The sequence below is a fragment of the Coccinella septempunctata genome, chromosome 3 (assembly GCF_907165205.1).
Source record: "Coccinella septempunctata chromosome 3, icCocSept1.1, whole genome shotgun sequence".
NCBI classification, from domain to species: Eukaryota; Metazoa; Arthropoda; class Insecta; order Coleoptera; family Coccinellidae; genus Coccinella; species Coccinella septempunctata.
Window position 1 is genome coordinate 26909636 of NC_058191.1, and position 16541 is coordinate 26926176.

Consider the following 16541-nt stretch of genomic DNA (forward strand, 5'->3'; position numbering starts at 1 on the left):
CGTTATATCGGAAATTGAAAAAACCGTATATTATCACATCTTCGAAGGTATATTCAAATTCTAAGTGTATTTCATGAATCATTCCTTCTAGCTCTCTTGTGTAGTTTCAGAGTTATTCTAAGTCGATATTTCCAAATGAAAACATTATATTTTATCCCAACATAAAAATAGATGTTCTATCAGATTTCTCGACTCGCTTTCATTTGCATTCTCATATTGAGTAGGTACTGAATAATATGAAACATCGATAGGACTGTGATCTTTTCCTTTTTGTAGACCTCTGAAGATGCTTCATAGCAGAACTATTCAAAATCATTCTCATTTTAAAACCCCATAGGGTTTTAAAATTTAAATGGCTTGGTTTCAAGTTGGCAACAGCGCCTACTAGAAAATAAAAAGAACAATGTCTGATCGGCTTGTTTATAAAATAACAGCTGTTGATTTACAGGCGCCTATTTACTGGCGAGCCTCAGTTGCAACCGGCCATAAAAATCCCATAAAATTTCACGACCTTCCTCGTTCGTCGCAGACTTCATGGTCCGCCATCTTTGTCCATCTCATCAAGATAATGTATTTGTTGTCCTTTATTATCCAGGCATATTTCAGTCGATGTTGCCAACTTGTGCACTTGAAATGAAACGCTTTAAATTTTAAATACCCATTTTTATTTTTCATTTTTAAGTGCTTATAATAATTTTTTTTGGGAAACGGATGAAATGGTTATTTCAAAATGTGACGGTTCAAAGATATTTCATAAAAAATACATAACTTTCGTCAGAAGCAGTATTCCCTATTGTGGGTACCACTTTCAAGATATTCAGGATATTCTTAAACAAAGGTGGCGTGAGAACAAATCAGATATTTATATGAGATAAGGACGCTAGTCGGAAATATTTTCTTATGTGTAGAGCTGTTTAAAACTTGCTTCTTTCGAATAATTCGTTTGTAAATTATATAAACTTATGTATCTACTATTGATAAAATTAATATAATAGAAATAGTTCTCAAACGTATATTTGCTGAGACATTTTTTGTCAATTGTCAACTTGTCAACAGTAGAAACAAACAATAGTTATTTTTGCAACCAGTTGGGAAAAGCATTATTTTTCGTAACTGGATTATTTCTGCGCAACGAGCGAAACGAATAACGAAAAATAGTGTTTCCCAACGTGTTTCGGTGTTTCACACACTATTTTTTCTAAATTTGAATAGGATGAAACTATTTGAATTCAAATTAAAAATACCAAATGCGTCTTCACAAGCGAGAATTCGGAGATACTTGTTTTTCACGCCATTTCTGTGCAAGCAAGTTTCGTTTAGTGTCATATTTCGTAATTTTGATTGTGCTTGTTTTGATTGTAAAAAGTGGAGAATTAGAATCGTCTCTCTTTTCGCAAATAATTAATTGAATATTTTTGAAGTAGGAAAATATACAGGGTGTCCCAAAACTAGTGACTCAAACGTCACACCACGGTAGAGTAGACACTAATATTAGTTCAGCGAAAATGTACCGTTTCCAAAACATCAGAATTTTATGAAAATACGATTTTCGAACTATTTTTTTCGATCACGGGGCCAGCTTGTGAAAAAGGATAGCGATTTCAAATCATATTAATCCTAGATTATTATTTTATCACATCTAATTGAAATTATTTCAAGTAGTTAATCGAAAACCTAAGTAAATGTAAATTGCAACAATTGTTTTTTCTACATAATTTTGATTACTCCTATAGGGGTGATAATATGGGCGAAAAACGCTGTCCTTTATCACAAATTGGCTCTGTGATTAGAAAAATAGACCGAAAATCGGCAATTTCAGATTAGGTTTTTTTGGAAACGGTACATTTTAGCTCAACTAATGTTGGTGTCATTCAATAGTATTTGATCTATCGTGGTGTGACGTTTGATTCACTAGTTTTGGGACACCCTGTATATCGCAATTTCCGCTTCAGAAAACGACGTTCCTAGCGACATTGAGGAAGCGGCTCAATGTGCGTTATCTACAATTATTCCTAAGAAGTCGAGGAGCAAGTATGTTTTGGCCTATGCCAAATTTGGTTTACGGTGTGAACAAAAACGGATTTCCCATTTCAACGAAAAAGTTTTGCTAGCGTATTTCAAAGAAAAAAAGGGATTGAAAAATGTATCCTTGTGGAGCTTATATTCGATGTTAAGAAACGAATTGTGTTTGAAAAGAAATATTGACATTATTAAGAAGTTATCTGTGAAATTTACTGGCTTTTTTGAAACGTCATTCTGAAGGTTACCAGCCTAAAAAGTCGAAAGTTTTGAGTGAAGAAAACATTGCAAATTTCCTGAAAGAATCTTCCGATGAGCAACATTTGATGCAGAAGGTAGCATTTATTGTTGGAGTTGCTCGAGGTGAATTAACTTTTCTTCGAGTAGAAAATGTGGTTTTTCAGGAGGAATTTGCTAAAGTAACCATTCCCAACACAAAGACGAAAGTAAGTCGAGAATTTGCTATAACCTCTGGAGCTTTTGACGGTATGAGTTGCATCGAAGAGGTATTAGAGAAATACTTGCTTAGGCCATCAAATGTTAAGCATGGCAGTTTTTTTGTCAAATATTTAAATGGAGGATTTTGGATTGAACCTGTAAGTATTAATACATTTGGAAATTTGCCGAAAATGATCGCACAGTTTGTAAAGTTGCCCAATTCTTGTTTGTATACTTATCACTCGATTCGGCGGTCATCGACTACTCTCCGTGCGGATTCTGAAGCTGATTTGCTGAGGATCAAACAGTATGGAGGATGGACGTCTAATACAGTTGCTGAAGGTTACGTGGAGAATTCCATAATTAATAAACAGAAGATTGCGACAAACATCCTAGGAGAAAATTACATGGAGAATACGCAAATTAATGCTACACAGAAAACTACGTTGTCAGCTGGAGTCACTATTACTAACTGCTACAACTGTGTTATTAATATTTATAAATAATTTTCCCATTCAAGTGTTAAAGTTACCTAATTAATAAATTTGTTCCTTATAATATTTAATACTATTATTATATAAAATTTAATGACATATATGAAAGTAAAGTTTACATAGTGCAAGTAGTTTAGTCTTGCATTGATTCTGTATTCTTCACAATTAATGGCGAGATTAACTTTTCATCATCAGTTGCGAAATATTTTACTTTTCGTAACTAGTTGCGAAAAGTAAAACGTTTCAAAACGTAGATGAGTTTTAAAAAGGGTCACTTTATATGTCAAAATTAGAAAAAAGTATTTTCAACTATGGTTTCATACGTTAGGGCAGACATAGATGAGAATGGATCTACCTAGCCACTTTGCTCTCATGCCATGTCACCTTTATTTTACAATAGAGAGCTTTCACCTATTTTTTGATGAATTGAATTGTGAGGATAAAATTGACATCTAACATACTCATCTGTACCTCCTATATATGAACCTGATGTTATCTACAAAATATCATGAACAATCTATTCGGTAACCAATTTCATAAAACCGAGAATAGATCATTCATGAATCTTTTAACTCATAGATTCATCTTTTTTAAGATTATGATTAGTTTGTTTCTGAATTTGCAATGCTCATTTGTCGGCTCTTCATTTGTGTCATTTGCGACGAAATGAAATCGAACACTTGAAGCAGACTACAACTGGGATAATTATCAGTTGTAATCCGTTTAAAAACTTCCGTCATAAATTCTACAAAACGATATCTGAAAAAGAAAGCTTGACCAAGTTTAATATTTCACCTGTAGGTATTGTCGACAGTTTTTCTCTCAGATCACTTCCGTCGCTGCATCAAAAACGGGTTCAAAATCCCCCTGCGACCTTCGACAGGTGCAAGTTGTTGTTGCACTGAGAAGTAAGATTTAATTCTTCTTTCATCTGCAAAACAACTTTTATACATCGAAGATATAGAGTGCGAGTCTAACTTGAAAATAATTCAGTAAATCAAAGATAATTTTGTTGTTGTAAATATGCTGAGACAGGTCGATAAGTATTTTCAATTGCGCTCTTTAATAATACAATATACCTACTCATTTGTACACAGGCTGCAAACAACCTTTTTCGGCAACAGTCTGGGAAGAACCAACCCACTTCCCGCACAATTTTTTAGAAAGTAACATTTTCCGGACTAGGCTGGGAAGAATCACGTCGTTGTTATCATTGTAAATATGAAAATCTTGGTTGATAAATGCAGTTGATCAATACCAAAGATTAAAGAGTAGAAAGATAGGAAACACCCTCATATTTCTAGTAGTAAAAACCGACAACATTATGATCAGTGAAAACACTTTTGATAATGAGATGGCGCTGAAAACGTAGTCAATACGGGAAAACAGTTTTCTGTTTTATAATTGAGAGCCGCGAAATTCGAATTCTATTCCTTGTATCGAATTTCAATATCATCTTTGTTGAGACCAGAAAACAAACATCCTGAGCGACAAAATAAAAGTATGGTTTTGTTTTGTGATCAGAATGTTAGTTTTCATCTGAACATTGTTCGGAATCAATTGATATCAATGAAACACGCTGTTAGATGTGCTATATTTTTAGTTGCCATTTATAAAAAATCCACAAATATTTGAAATTATGAGCAACGAATAGAGCTTCGACTAGGACACAAAAGTATATGGTGATCTGCTATACGTCAAAGGTGTTTATATCTGTTCAATACGTTGTTTTGAATTAATAAACTTAGTTGAATTTCTACAATTCATATCAGAAATTGATATGAGTCAATATCCAATATACCATCATAGCCTACACATTTCAGTTAGTTACATTTTATTCACAGAATTTTCAGAACCCCAATTAAAAAAAACTTCACTGAGGAATACAAGACCTGTATGTTAGCCCGTCAGTATAGTTTCTTTATAATTTCTTTATGATATGGTCTCCTTATGACACAATATACAAATTGATTGATGAATAAACATAACATTCACAACAGGTTATATAAAACTTTGACTTTCCAAACAGTCACTATAGATACCCAAAACGAAATCAATAAAACCTTTGCATTTCTGAATATATCGAAGCAGTAGCAATTGAGAATCTTTGAATGGATGTATGAAAGTCATAAATTCCCCTTAATGGGCTCTTCATGCAAAGTATGCTTCCTGCATACAACAATTCACGTGGATGAACAGTTCTCAATTGACTACAATAAAATTGATTACAATAAAATGTTCATTACACATGGTGTAGTCACTAGTGTTTGCAGGCCCTTACGCCACTGAAAATAAAAATAAAAAATGACTAGTTTTAATACTAACATTCCCATTTTCCTTAGTGAGAATCGTTTTATGTGATCGACAGTTCTTCACCATACAATAATTTTCGAACGATATTTTGAAGTTTTCACCAAGAAATTAGACACAAATTTCAATAATCAGCAACTAGAACGAGCTTGATAAACAAAAGATAGTACAAGAATCAAAACATTCTAAACCTCTTTGATCAAAATGGACATGATGATCTCACAAAATTTCATGTGTTTCTGCAAATGTCCCTCAAATTAATATTTTAACCAGTCTTAGGGCCTAGCAAAGTTAAAGTGGCAGTGGGCTGGACATGTTGCACGCCAGAATCCGAATAGATGGACATTGAGAATTACTCAATGGAGACCACGCATGAGTAAAAGAAGCGTTGGGAGACCACTTAAGAGATGGCGAGATGACATCAAGGAGATCGCAGGAAATCAGTGGATGAAGAAAGCACGGGATAGGAAAACATGGAAGAATTTAGAAGAGGCCTATATCCAACATTGGATGTCAAACGGCTGAAGAGAGAGGGCCTTGAAAACACATTTGAAACACAGATGACTCTCACATCACTTTAGACGCTTCGTTTCCTATCTTTCTACTCTATAATCTTTGGGTCATTACCATAACAAGGAAAGTTCATATGAAATTAGTTGTCGAAAGTTTGCATGTTTTTTCATTTCAATTCGTAATAAAATATTGAAAGCAGCAGTGATTTGTTATTTCTATACAAGCCCGAACATAGTTTTTTTGGACTCACAGACTTGACCGAAATAATTTCAGTTTTTTTTTATTGGAAGAACAATAAGAGACACTACGTATAATATATCCTGAATCAGAAAAAATATGGGTATGGAATATGTAAAACAAACATAGGGTTAAAAATCTTCGATTACGCCACTGCATTCTACATGATAAAGTGTCTCATCCATTTTTCCCTAGCTCTTACGGTTACAGAGCAGCCATTCAATACCATCGAATTTGCCCACCCTGTACAGATCACATTTTACTTTTTGTTTGACGGTATGTTTATTCACTGCATGGAAGTCATAAATAATGTTGAAAGAAATAGATACTGCAGAATTTGATGTATCCAAGTGAGTTTTCAATACTTAGAAAAATTCATTATAGGACTTCGTCAGAATAACAACGTTCTTTTTCTCTTGACATCAATTATGATGTATCCATAATAATTAAAATTTTCCTTTAGTCCTACAAGGTTATGAAGGAAATGAAATTATTACAGGCGAATAAAGCACAGTAATTGGTTCTTCTGCGATTCACATCATTACTCGTAATGACTTTAATGATGGATTGGTTACAAACCAAATATTTATTATTTAGACCATATGAACTATAGCTTATTGAACATGCGAAATACTCGGCTGAACCATTCAAGGTGAAGTATAACATATTTTTTGGAATTTCAGATCGGAGACAATCACGGGACTGTGGAAGGTGACTCCGGCATCGGGAAATCGAAGCAAAACATAAACATATGGCTGGACAATGATTGGTTCAGTACCAAGTTCATCGGATTTAGATGCATTAGGCCACTTTTGAGAAATTCATAATTGTTATATCGTACAATTTAGAGCGTTAAGAAAATGTAGAAAATCGAAGCAGTTTCTTGAAATTGCTTATGTTAGTTATGTTGAAAAAGTGCTATGATGTTTCCCCATTTCGTCTCATTTTTACGACGAATGTTGGAATGTTCGATTGAGATGCCCATTGTAAAAGAATTCCTGAATAATCTAGACGAATTTAATTGGCGGGATTTTGAAGTATTATTCTATTTTTTACATTTGTGTTCTAAGTCTCTTCTGTCAGTTGGTATCGAAATGAGTCATTTAATAAAATCGTGTAAGTTACTAAAAAATAATGAGAACAATTCGGCAATCCTAAGTTTTCATTTTCATTACCACGTAAATATCAAACGATCCAATATCCTAAACGAAACCACATGGTCGAATCACCCCTGGAGATAAGTTTTTTCCACTGCTATTTCAGTAATCATTGTCAATTTTTTTTTCAACTTTGTCATTTTGAAAGTATTCTATAGGCGATTTTTGGTGAAACGTTTCATTTTGACAAGTTCTACCTTGTGTTGAAAAAAAAAGCCTCACCTTCAAATACACCCTGTACGAAAATCATATTTAATCTATTTATGTAAGAAACATCATCCATCAAATCTCGTAAAACATGTTGAAAAAAAGTTTCTCCGTTCAAACGATTTGGAATCACAGGAGGCCCGACACCGACTGTGTCATTTATAACTCCCACCCAGACTTTTATGGAGAATTGGTCTTGAAGCTTCAACTCTAAACTTCCATGCGGGTTTTGGTCTACTTTTATTTATTTATTTAAGAATAAGAACGCTAACAGGTGAGAACCCCCAAAAGCAGCGTCCACTTATAAAAATCTACATAGACAGTTTTACAAATTAACCTTACTTTCTGTTAATAGCTGAACAAATAATAATAAGAAAATTACCTGAAAAAATCCTTAACAACCTTTCTAAAGGAGCATACGCTCCAACCTGAAAACAGGTTAATAGACCCCCGATAAGAATTAGAGAATTCTAGCATTCTGGATAAGGGAGAATACTTCGCACTGTTGGCTCTATAGGTAGGTAAGTGAAATGGGACATGATACCTTAGGTGCCTAGCAGGAACATGAGAGTCAACTGCCTGAAGAAGTTCAGGGCAATTTATTTGGTTACATAACATTTTAACAATGATGGTGATATCATTCACTTTCCGTCTATCTTTTAAGCTAATCATTCCAAAATTATTATTATTTATTATTATTATTATTATCATTATAATTAGAGTTAAGGATAACCTATATAACTCACAATAAAAAAAAATTACATGCTCATGCTTGTGAATTCGGAAAAAAAAATTAGATTAAATCAAATTAACGAAATACTGTCCATATAAAAGAAAAACTAAGTCCTCCACTGAAAATGAAACACGCACTTCTAACTGGTCACAAGTATCTACCGAAGCTCCATGCGTCCCATCTGTTTTTGAAGCTGTTGACACTAGGGGCGTTGACGACACTGTGGGGCAACATATTCCATACCCGAAATACCCTGTTGCTCAAGAAATTCTCTCTGCTTCTGGTGAAAAATCGTTCCCTACTCAGCTTGTATCCGTGTCCCCTTAGATTACCTCTGTTTAATAAAAATAGACCAGACATGTCAACACCGAAAAACCCCTTCAAAGCTCTAAACGTGGTCAGCATATCTCCCCTCATCCTGCGACTTGAGAAAGTTTCCAATCCCATCATGGCGAGCCGAGTTTGGTAGTCAGGTCTTATGATACCGAATGGAATTCGAGTTGCTCTCCGTTGCACCTGCTCCAGCAGATCTGCATCTTGAACAAATATGGGATGCCATACTGGACCGGCGAATTCCAATATGGGGCGTATATACGTCTTGTAGAGCGATGTTAATGTTTGAAAATGGCAACGGTTGAAACATTTCTGAATGAGGTATAGAGACTTAGTATATTGTATAGAGATTTAGGCGTATACAATAATTAATCAGGATCACCAGCTTCAAATGGAAACCTGTTTCAAATCTCAGAAATCTGAGGAGTTTACCCTGCACCCTTTTCAACCTCTCCATATAGGTCTCATAATGGGGACATTTTGAAGGAGGAAAATGCCTTTTTGGCATAATCTCCAGTGAAGGTTCGCTAAAGTTTTGTCACAAGGAAGAACTCCTTCAGGAAATGCTTCTTTATAGAATCGTTTGACAGCACGCAGTTTCCATCAGCTTTTCCATACATAAAATGCATATCAGCCATCTCTTAATTTGAATATGGCACCATTTTCATCGATTCAAATCATTTTTGAGACATGGGAATGTGGAATGTACAAAACGCCCATAAAATTTTCGTGCTTCATTGTAGTTTCAAAGTGATAGACGCCTATTATATTTTTCGAGATGAGCATTCTCCGTAACGGTTAGAATGAAGGGTACCTTTTTTCTTCATAAACGTTTGGGGAATCTATCCCTTTGATGAAAAGTTCAATTAGATCCCACACTGCAAAATTAGAAGAAATTTAATGAAAGAGCCCGCTATTATCTCCACCACTGTTGAGAATAAGTGAATTTTTCATAGCCAGACAATTCAGTTTATCCAAAATCTAAATTTTGACAAAGCTATCGTGTATTGATTGGATGTAATGTGTCTCTAGCACTCGTGGGATGCTTTTGAGAACCTTAGTTGAAATGAAATTTTCTTTATATTTTACCATCTAGAATGACTCCCTGAAATATATGAACGTTAAATCCGTTCACACTATATGTGTTATCCAGGATTTTAAAAGTTCGGAATACCTCTAAAGCAGGACGAACAACTCATTCAAAACATGAGGTGTGATGTAAAACCAATGAAGTATTAATACGTATTAAAGAGTATTAATAGTTCAATTCTCTTTAATCTCTTTTAGTATTGGAGCACTTTCAAATAATTTTGAATTAATTTTGCCTTTTCCATCCTCAAACAGGAGTACGAAATGTCAAAAGGTCCCACTTGAATAAGTTGATTATAACCTAACTGCAAATTTTTTGGAGATCTTCTCCCAGCCTTCATTGAGAGTGCATTTTTGAAAATATTCAATAACGATGTTTAGTCTCATAAATTGAATTACTTATACAGGGTCTATTCGTCGATATAAATTATTGCAGCATCGCAGTGCGCTGCGAAATATTCTCATTCAGCAGATATCCATAAACTTCACATTTTTTGAAACAGGAGTTCCACGAAATTGCAATATATATTGTAAACAATATTTTCAATTTTTTAAATATTATAATGATTAAAGTGACTCGCAATTCCGGAATTCCATGATATTTGATATTTGTAAGTATACTGCATCCACATTTATTTTAGCTGTCGGTTGGCAATGAAATAATTTTCTCAAGTTTTTGCAACTAGAACGGAGTAAGGTTGGCACTGATGAAATGTCGGTAATGTCATAACGCGGTTGCCACAACTTATATCAATTAATATTACGAAAATGCCGAAAGTGATTGAAAAAAGAGACAGGGTTGCAGAAAAGGCTATTTAGAATTCAGGTCCGCTCATTCAAATAGTTATACCCTGATATTCTAAAATCCACAATACGTCAGACGGTAGCGAACATATTCAATGTAAGAGAATAGAGAATTTATATAATGTTTCATCTGAATCTAAATGACTTAGGTATATTTCAGCTGAATATTTCCACAATCAGAAATATTGTGAATGAAGAGGATGACAAAGAATTTCCTTCTATTGGGAGACTCAAAAAAGTGGTGGCATTTGAGAATTTTATGTTTTAGTGAATTAATGCGACAAGTTTACTACAGGATTTTCGATTAATGTCATCATAGAATAAGTTCTATTTTACATTTGACTTGTCCTATACATTGTAAATGTCTCAAGGTACCAATAAATACCTAATTATTATTATTATATCAATGCATTAAGATGAACAGCCACAAATACGCGCCAGTTGTCCTGCTAATTGTTTATTCATGCGAAATTTTTGTTCAGAGGTGAAGTTCATCGTGATTGAAACTTCTTTTAATTCCTTTTACTTATATTGATGCAAGATGATTTTTGTTGAACAATTTAATATTCTTGTAATTATTTGTTAATTCCTTCGGGAGATACCCATTCCCAACCACTGCAACATATGCATTTCATCTTCGGTTTAATATTTTTGAAATCTACAACTGATGTAACGTATTTAAACTTTAGCCAAAGAAGATAACGAACATCAACTCTCCTCAAGCTAGTGCATATTATGATATTATACTGATCTCTTGTATTCCATGCAAATAACTGGATTTGGTTTGCCTTCAATCAGTTTGTATAAACTTCAATTATGTTCGTCACATATTTTCCGAAGAGATTCAACATTGTGATAAAATACGTAATAACAGAAACTTTTACGTAGAACGGGCAACATAGCGTTGATTTAAAACCCAAAAATGTTTTGACAAGCGGCATAACCCCACATTTTCGTACTATACAGAGTGAAATGTGTCAAAGTTCCATCGCCAACCGACTGCTAAAATAAAAGTGAATGGAGTATATATAAAGCGCCAAAGAATAACTCAAATCCCACTGCTGTCATATAATCATTCAAGACTATTTCTTAAATATATTTTTGAAAAACTTTGTTCGATAGTTCGCTTGAATCATTCCTCTCAAAATTCATTTTAAAAAATTGACCAGAGTACTTTAAAGGTGGTAGTGAGGAGACTTTCAGAGGAAATCATATACGTAGATTTCTATAATAAATGTCAATCTTATCATCAAATTCGCAATTTATGATATGCGAAATGTTATCTATGGGATCAACTGAGTGGATTAACAGATTGAATATATTTTATTTTTATTTTTTATTATTAAGATGTTGGTGAACAATATATTACGAAACATGAATGACAACTCAAATAGTTTTACTGAGAAAATATGGAAAATAATTACTTAATTATTTAAATTCATATACAAAAATTGGTTCGTTTTTTTACACTAGTGTACAGGGTGGGCAAAATTCGTTGTCCACTGAAGGAATCCCGAGAACTGTAGCAGCCAGAAAAAAACAAATGACAAATTCTCTTTTTCCCTGACTAATCCACATCTGAAAACAGAACCGACCTATCATTTCTAGAGTTTGAGTTATGAACAAAAGTTGAGAAATTGCCATTTTTAATGATGTCAAATTACTCGCTTATTTCAACTAGTAGTCGAAAATTATTATTACATTCTAGAGGCCGTTTTCTTCTAGCTGTTATAGTTCTCGAGATACCCTCAGTAGACAACGAATATTGCCCAGCCTGTACATCTTTATTTCTTTAGCGTTTGTATTCACAACAGACGTTAGTCTCTACAGTTTCACATGAATGAATCAATATAAGGATCAATACTCCTCCTAAATATATTGGCCTGCAATATGCACATTCTCCATGTCCGCTACAGAAAGCCGATCTATTACCATATTGACAAAAAGTATCGGCAATCTTCCATTGCACATTCGATACAGTGCTTCCCCACATCTAGCCATCGTTTTTTGCCTCTTTCTACCTCTCGAAAATTTATACTTTAGATCAGCTCCATAAATGGGAAAAGAGTCAACTTCGAAAGATTTCATGTGTTGAATTATAATTTCGTTTTCAGCGCACAGGGCAATCGCTTTAATACTTTTAGCTAGAAGTCTCCAATAGGTAACGTTTGTGTCCTCTATTTTATAAGACTTGAGATTGCCAATTTCTTCATTGCATTTGTTTAAATAATCCTTAGCTTCTTGTAGTTCGTTCAAACTTTGTTCAAGTGTTTCATTTAGAGGAATGCCCTTGGAAATTTGAAGCGCAATAAATTTTAGAACAATCCGGCTCATTTCGCCAGTTTCTGTTGAAATCTGCGATATATACTCCATCAATTCTGATGCTGCATTTGTACTAATCTCCAAATGTGCATCATTCCGCAGAAAAACCAGGGCCAACGTATCAATATCCCTGCTGATGCACCGATGTAGTGGTGTGAGCCCTCGTATATCCTTTTTCTCCAGATGAAATCCTTTATCCAGAAGGAACTCAACCAATTCCGGAGTTGCTACTGTTTTTCGAGTGGATTCGGAGAAATATTGGTCTTCCATTGCGTAATGTAGGTATTTCTCTTCAAAGTGTACGTTGGGTTGTAACAATCTATGAATAATATCTCTCTCTCTTGAACTGTAACAAGCTATATGTAATGGAGTTTCTTCTAAAACATTTGTCGTGTTCATGTCTACTCCATGTTTGATTAATAGGTTTATGAACTTAGGTCTTTGAAAGAGTACAGCGCAATGAAGTGGGCTAAGGGTACAGTAACTGTCCAGATCGATATCAGCTTTCATTGCCAATATGTTTTTTGCTGTCTTATAAAATCCTTTTCGGATCGCGAAATGGAGTGGAGTTTGCCCAATAATATTCAATGGAGTGTTAATATCTTGAATATATCTTAACACCATATTGATGAGATTCTTATCTGAAAATGGAGAAAAACATTAGATTAAATAAGTCGTAAATATCTCTCAATATAACATTAGGACGTCATATTTAACCACTGCACGTGTTTCACGATTACAATAGCATCTTCAGGTGGAAGAAGGTAATGTACCCGTATTATATGTTATTATATTGTAATTGCGAAACACGTGTTTTGTGGTAGTGGTAGAAGTGGTTGAATAACTCATACTAATGAAAATCATGTAAATTACGATGATATTATAGTTTAGTACGAAGGCGTAGAAGGGTAACATAATATTTCAAAAATATTTTTACTTAAATTCCGACTTTGAAGTCGGAATTTAGTTAAATTTCGAGTTCAAAGTCGGAATTTAACTAAATTCCGAATGTTTTTTTGGTGAAACATAAATAGTATATAGCAAGGAGTAAATGATTAAAATTTGGAGAAAAAAAAAGAAGGGTTTTCAATTTTTTTTATAAAATTTGCTAATAATTTGTTCGTCCACCGCGGTTATCTATATATTTCCCAACACGTCTTGGCATTGATGCAAAAAGATGGTCTATTTCTTCTTGAGGGATACTATCACTTGTGGGTACTTCATATCCGTGGGGTGGGGGCTGGGGTAAATTTCCAAACTTTCTACCCATGATTTCCCAAACATGCTCTATGGGCGAAAGATCGGGGGATCTGGGTGGCCATGGCAAAAGATTCATATGGGTCGCTTCAAAAAAGGTGAAACTAACTCTGGCAACATGAGGTCGGGCACTATCTTGCTGAAATATTGTATTCTCGAGCCGGTTAAGGTAAGGGAGAACATATGGCTCCACTATTTTTTGAACTTAACGTAGCGCTGTCATGTTACCTCAAATAAAGACTAAAGGTGACCTACTTCCATGTACAATAGCACCCCATGCCATAACGCCTGTGTAACCTGTCCGGTGTACACATTGAACTTCAGTTCAACTTTAGGTCAATGGGTGTACATGACGCCCAATATCAAAATGAGGTTCACGTCTTTCTCCTCGACGTCGTCTAACCCTCCTTCGGTCATCATGTGTACCCCAGGAGTATCGAGATTCAACAGAAAAGACGACCTGATGCCATTCCACATTCCAATGTTGTCGTTCTCTGCACCAATGTAATTGTTGCCGTCCATGCTCAACAGTAAGAGGTAACACAAGACAAGATGGGGTCGATAATGCTGCAGTTCAAAAGAACTTATACGGTGGTAAATGGTTCGGACGCTCACAGCATGGCCTTATTCTCCTAACCACTCATCAGCCAATGATCGAGTTGTTGCAAATCAGCCAAAGATCGAGTTGTTGAAAATCGGTCTCTAATGGCCATAAGCCTTAAGCACCGATCTTGAACTTCATTTGTAGCCCTTCGACGTCCGGTGCCTACTCTTCTTCGATTTTGGACATTATCAAACCACGCTTGCTAACATCTCATTACAGTGGTTGGATTTCTATTCGTACGGTTAGCGATTTCTCGGAATGACAACACCGTCTTCCGCAGACAAATAATTCGACCTCTTTCTAATTCACTTAGCTGGCGATAAATTCCGCGTAGACCTGCTCTGGGCATTTTATCAACAAATAAACATCGACTTTGTATCTCCTCGAACAGCTGGTTTGTTGTAAAATTAAAAAAATTTGCAAAAAACTACTACAATATTTAAAATGTAAAACACGATTTTATTCTCCAAATTTTAATCATTTACTTCTTGCTGTACTATCTATGTTTTACCAACATAAAAAAATTAACATTTAAACAGCTCCTTCTGGGTGGCAACGTTGCAATATTGAACATTTTAAATCATATAGCTCAGAAGCGAAAACCCTAGTATCCAAATTTTCCGAACAATCCTATGATCCGACTTCCGTGAACGTCTAATAGGTCACCCAGCGTGGGAAATCTTGTATATTTTGTATACCGTATCTTAGACCACATCAAATACATAAGAATCATATTTGTGATATGAACACATAAAATATAAACTCATTTGTGATTCTGAAATGTTGCATCTATACCTAATCTCTATCGAATTATTGATTCAAAGAAACAAATTAACTCACTTTCTCCTCGGAATAAAATTTCAGCAACGGTAACTCCAGCACAATTTTTCATGGGATTCGCACCGCTTTTTAGGAGAAATTTTATTTTTTCTTCATATTCCAGCCCATCCGCCAAGAACTTGGGGTTCAGCTCCTCCGTTCTACGTGCACGGATGGTATGGGTAAATAGTTCAAACGCAAGAACACCCAAAGCAGAATTTCCACGTCTATTCTCGCAATCAATATTAAATTTGCCCGAATGCACTACATTTTTCACAGATTCGAGGCTTTGCCGAAGGCATGCTTCATGAAGAGCAGCGTAGGGAAACATTCCTCCTTGACACCACCACATTTTTAAATATTCCTTCGGCACGCTTCACTCGTTAATAACGATTTTTATATCAGGTATCTTTTATATTCGTCTTGCATTAACTCAACACTTATTATATTAATTCTTCAGCAAACGGGCGCTATAACAGTTTGATATCCAGAATCTATATTTATCACAAATATTCTACGAACAATCTTGCTTCACTTCTAGGCTAGTGTATAGTTGCAATCGAACTGAAGGAAGAGCAACAACTTATTCCGAAAGTCACTTCAAAAGCCATAAAATGTCACTTGCAAAATTCTTTAGAAATAAGTGTACAGGTACCTGCGAACTCATGAAATTTGAGGTAGCACCCTGAGGGCAGAATACACTCTCCTTTCAATTACAAAAAGGTTGAGAGGTACGATTCCATTTGCATGAAGTAATGGTTCCATGAAAATACCTACGTATTTTCGAAAATATTCGCCATCAGAAGCTATTACCACATTGCCAGAAAACTTCAGCCCTTTGTTTAGAAGAGTTTGTTTATATTTGATTAGAAAAGATTAGTTACCCGCGGCTTCACTAGCGCAACATTTCATAGTGAAACGCTATTTTGAGAGAAGGGACAAAATTATAAGATTGTGTAGAGTCTTTTCGGTTAGTTTAAGAATTAATTTCTGTTGAGATTGCCGTGACCAGAGCGAATTCAGGAGAGTTAAAGCTAAAAGCGTGTTTTTTTATGGCTCTTATACTTTCTAGTGTCTTGTACATGTGTTTCACTTTGTGCAAGTGTAATTTTTTTGTCCGGATACGTGGGATATTGGCATATTAGATATGTCATGAAACAAGGTTGTTTACAAATCAAACGGCAACACGGATCTCATTCATTTAT

General features: G+C 34.8%; 1 protein-coding gene across 1 annotated transcript; it reads right to left on the bottom strand.

Annotated features, from left to right (window-relative positions):
* Positions 1-11692: 11692 nt before the first annotated feature.
* Positions 11693-15944, bottom strand: LOC123309837 (serine/threonine-protein kinase TNNI3K-like). The gene is made up of 2 exons (XM_044893120.1): positions 15358-15944; positions 11693-13297 (listed from the first exon to the last, which is right to left on the bottom strand). The coding sequence occupies exons 1-2, from the start codon at positions 15686-15688 to the stop codon at positions 12204-12206; spliced, it is 1425 nt and encodes a 474-aa protein (XP_044749055.1). The 5' UTR covers positions 15689-15944; the 3' UTR covers positions 11693-12203.
* Between the last annotated feature and the right edge of the window lie 597 nt (positions 15945-16541).

Excerpts from the sequence above, each read along its gene's own strand:
- LOC123309837 (XM_044893120.1), bottom strand. The coding sequence starts at position 15,688 with ATGTGGTGGTGTCAAGGAGGAATGTTTCCCTACGCTGCTCTTCATGAA. Across the intron at positions 13,298-15,357 it reads AATTTTATTCCGAGGAGAAA|ATAAGAATCTCATCAATATG; the intron begins GTGAGTTAATTT and ends CTCCATTTTCAG.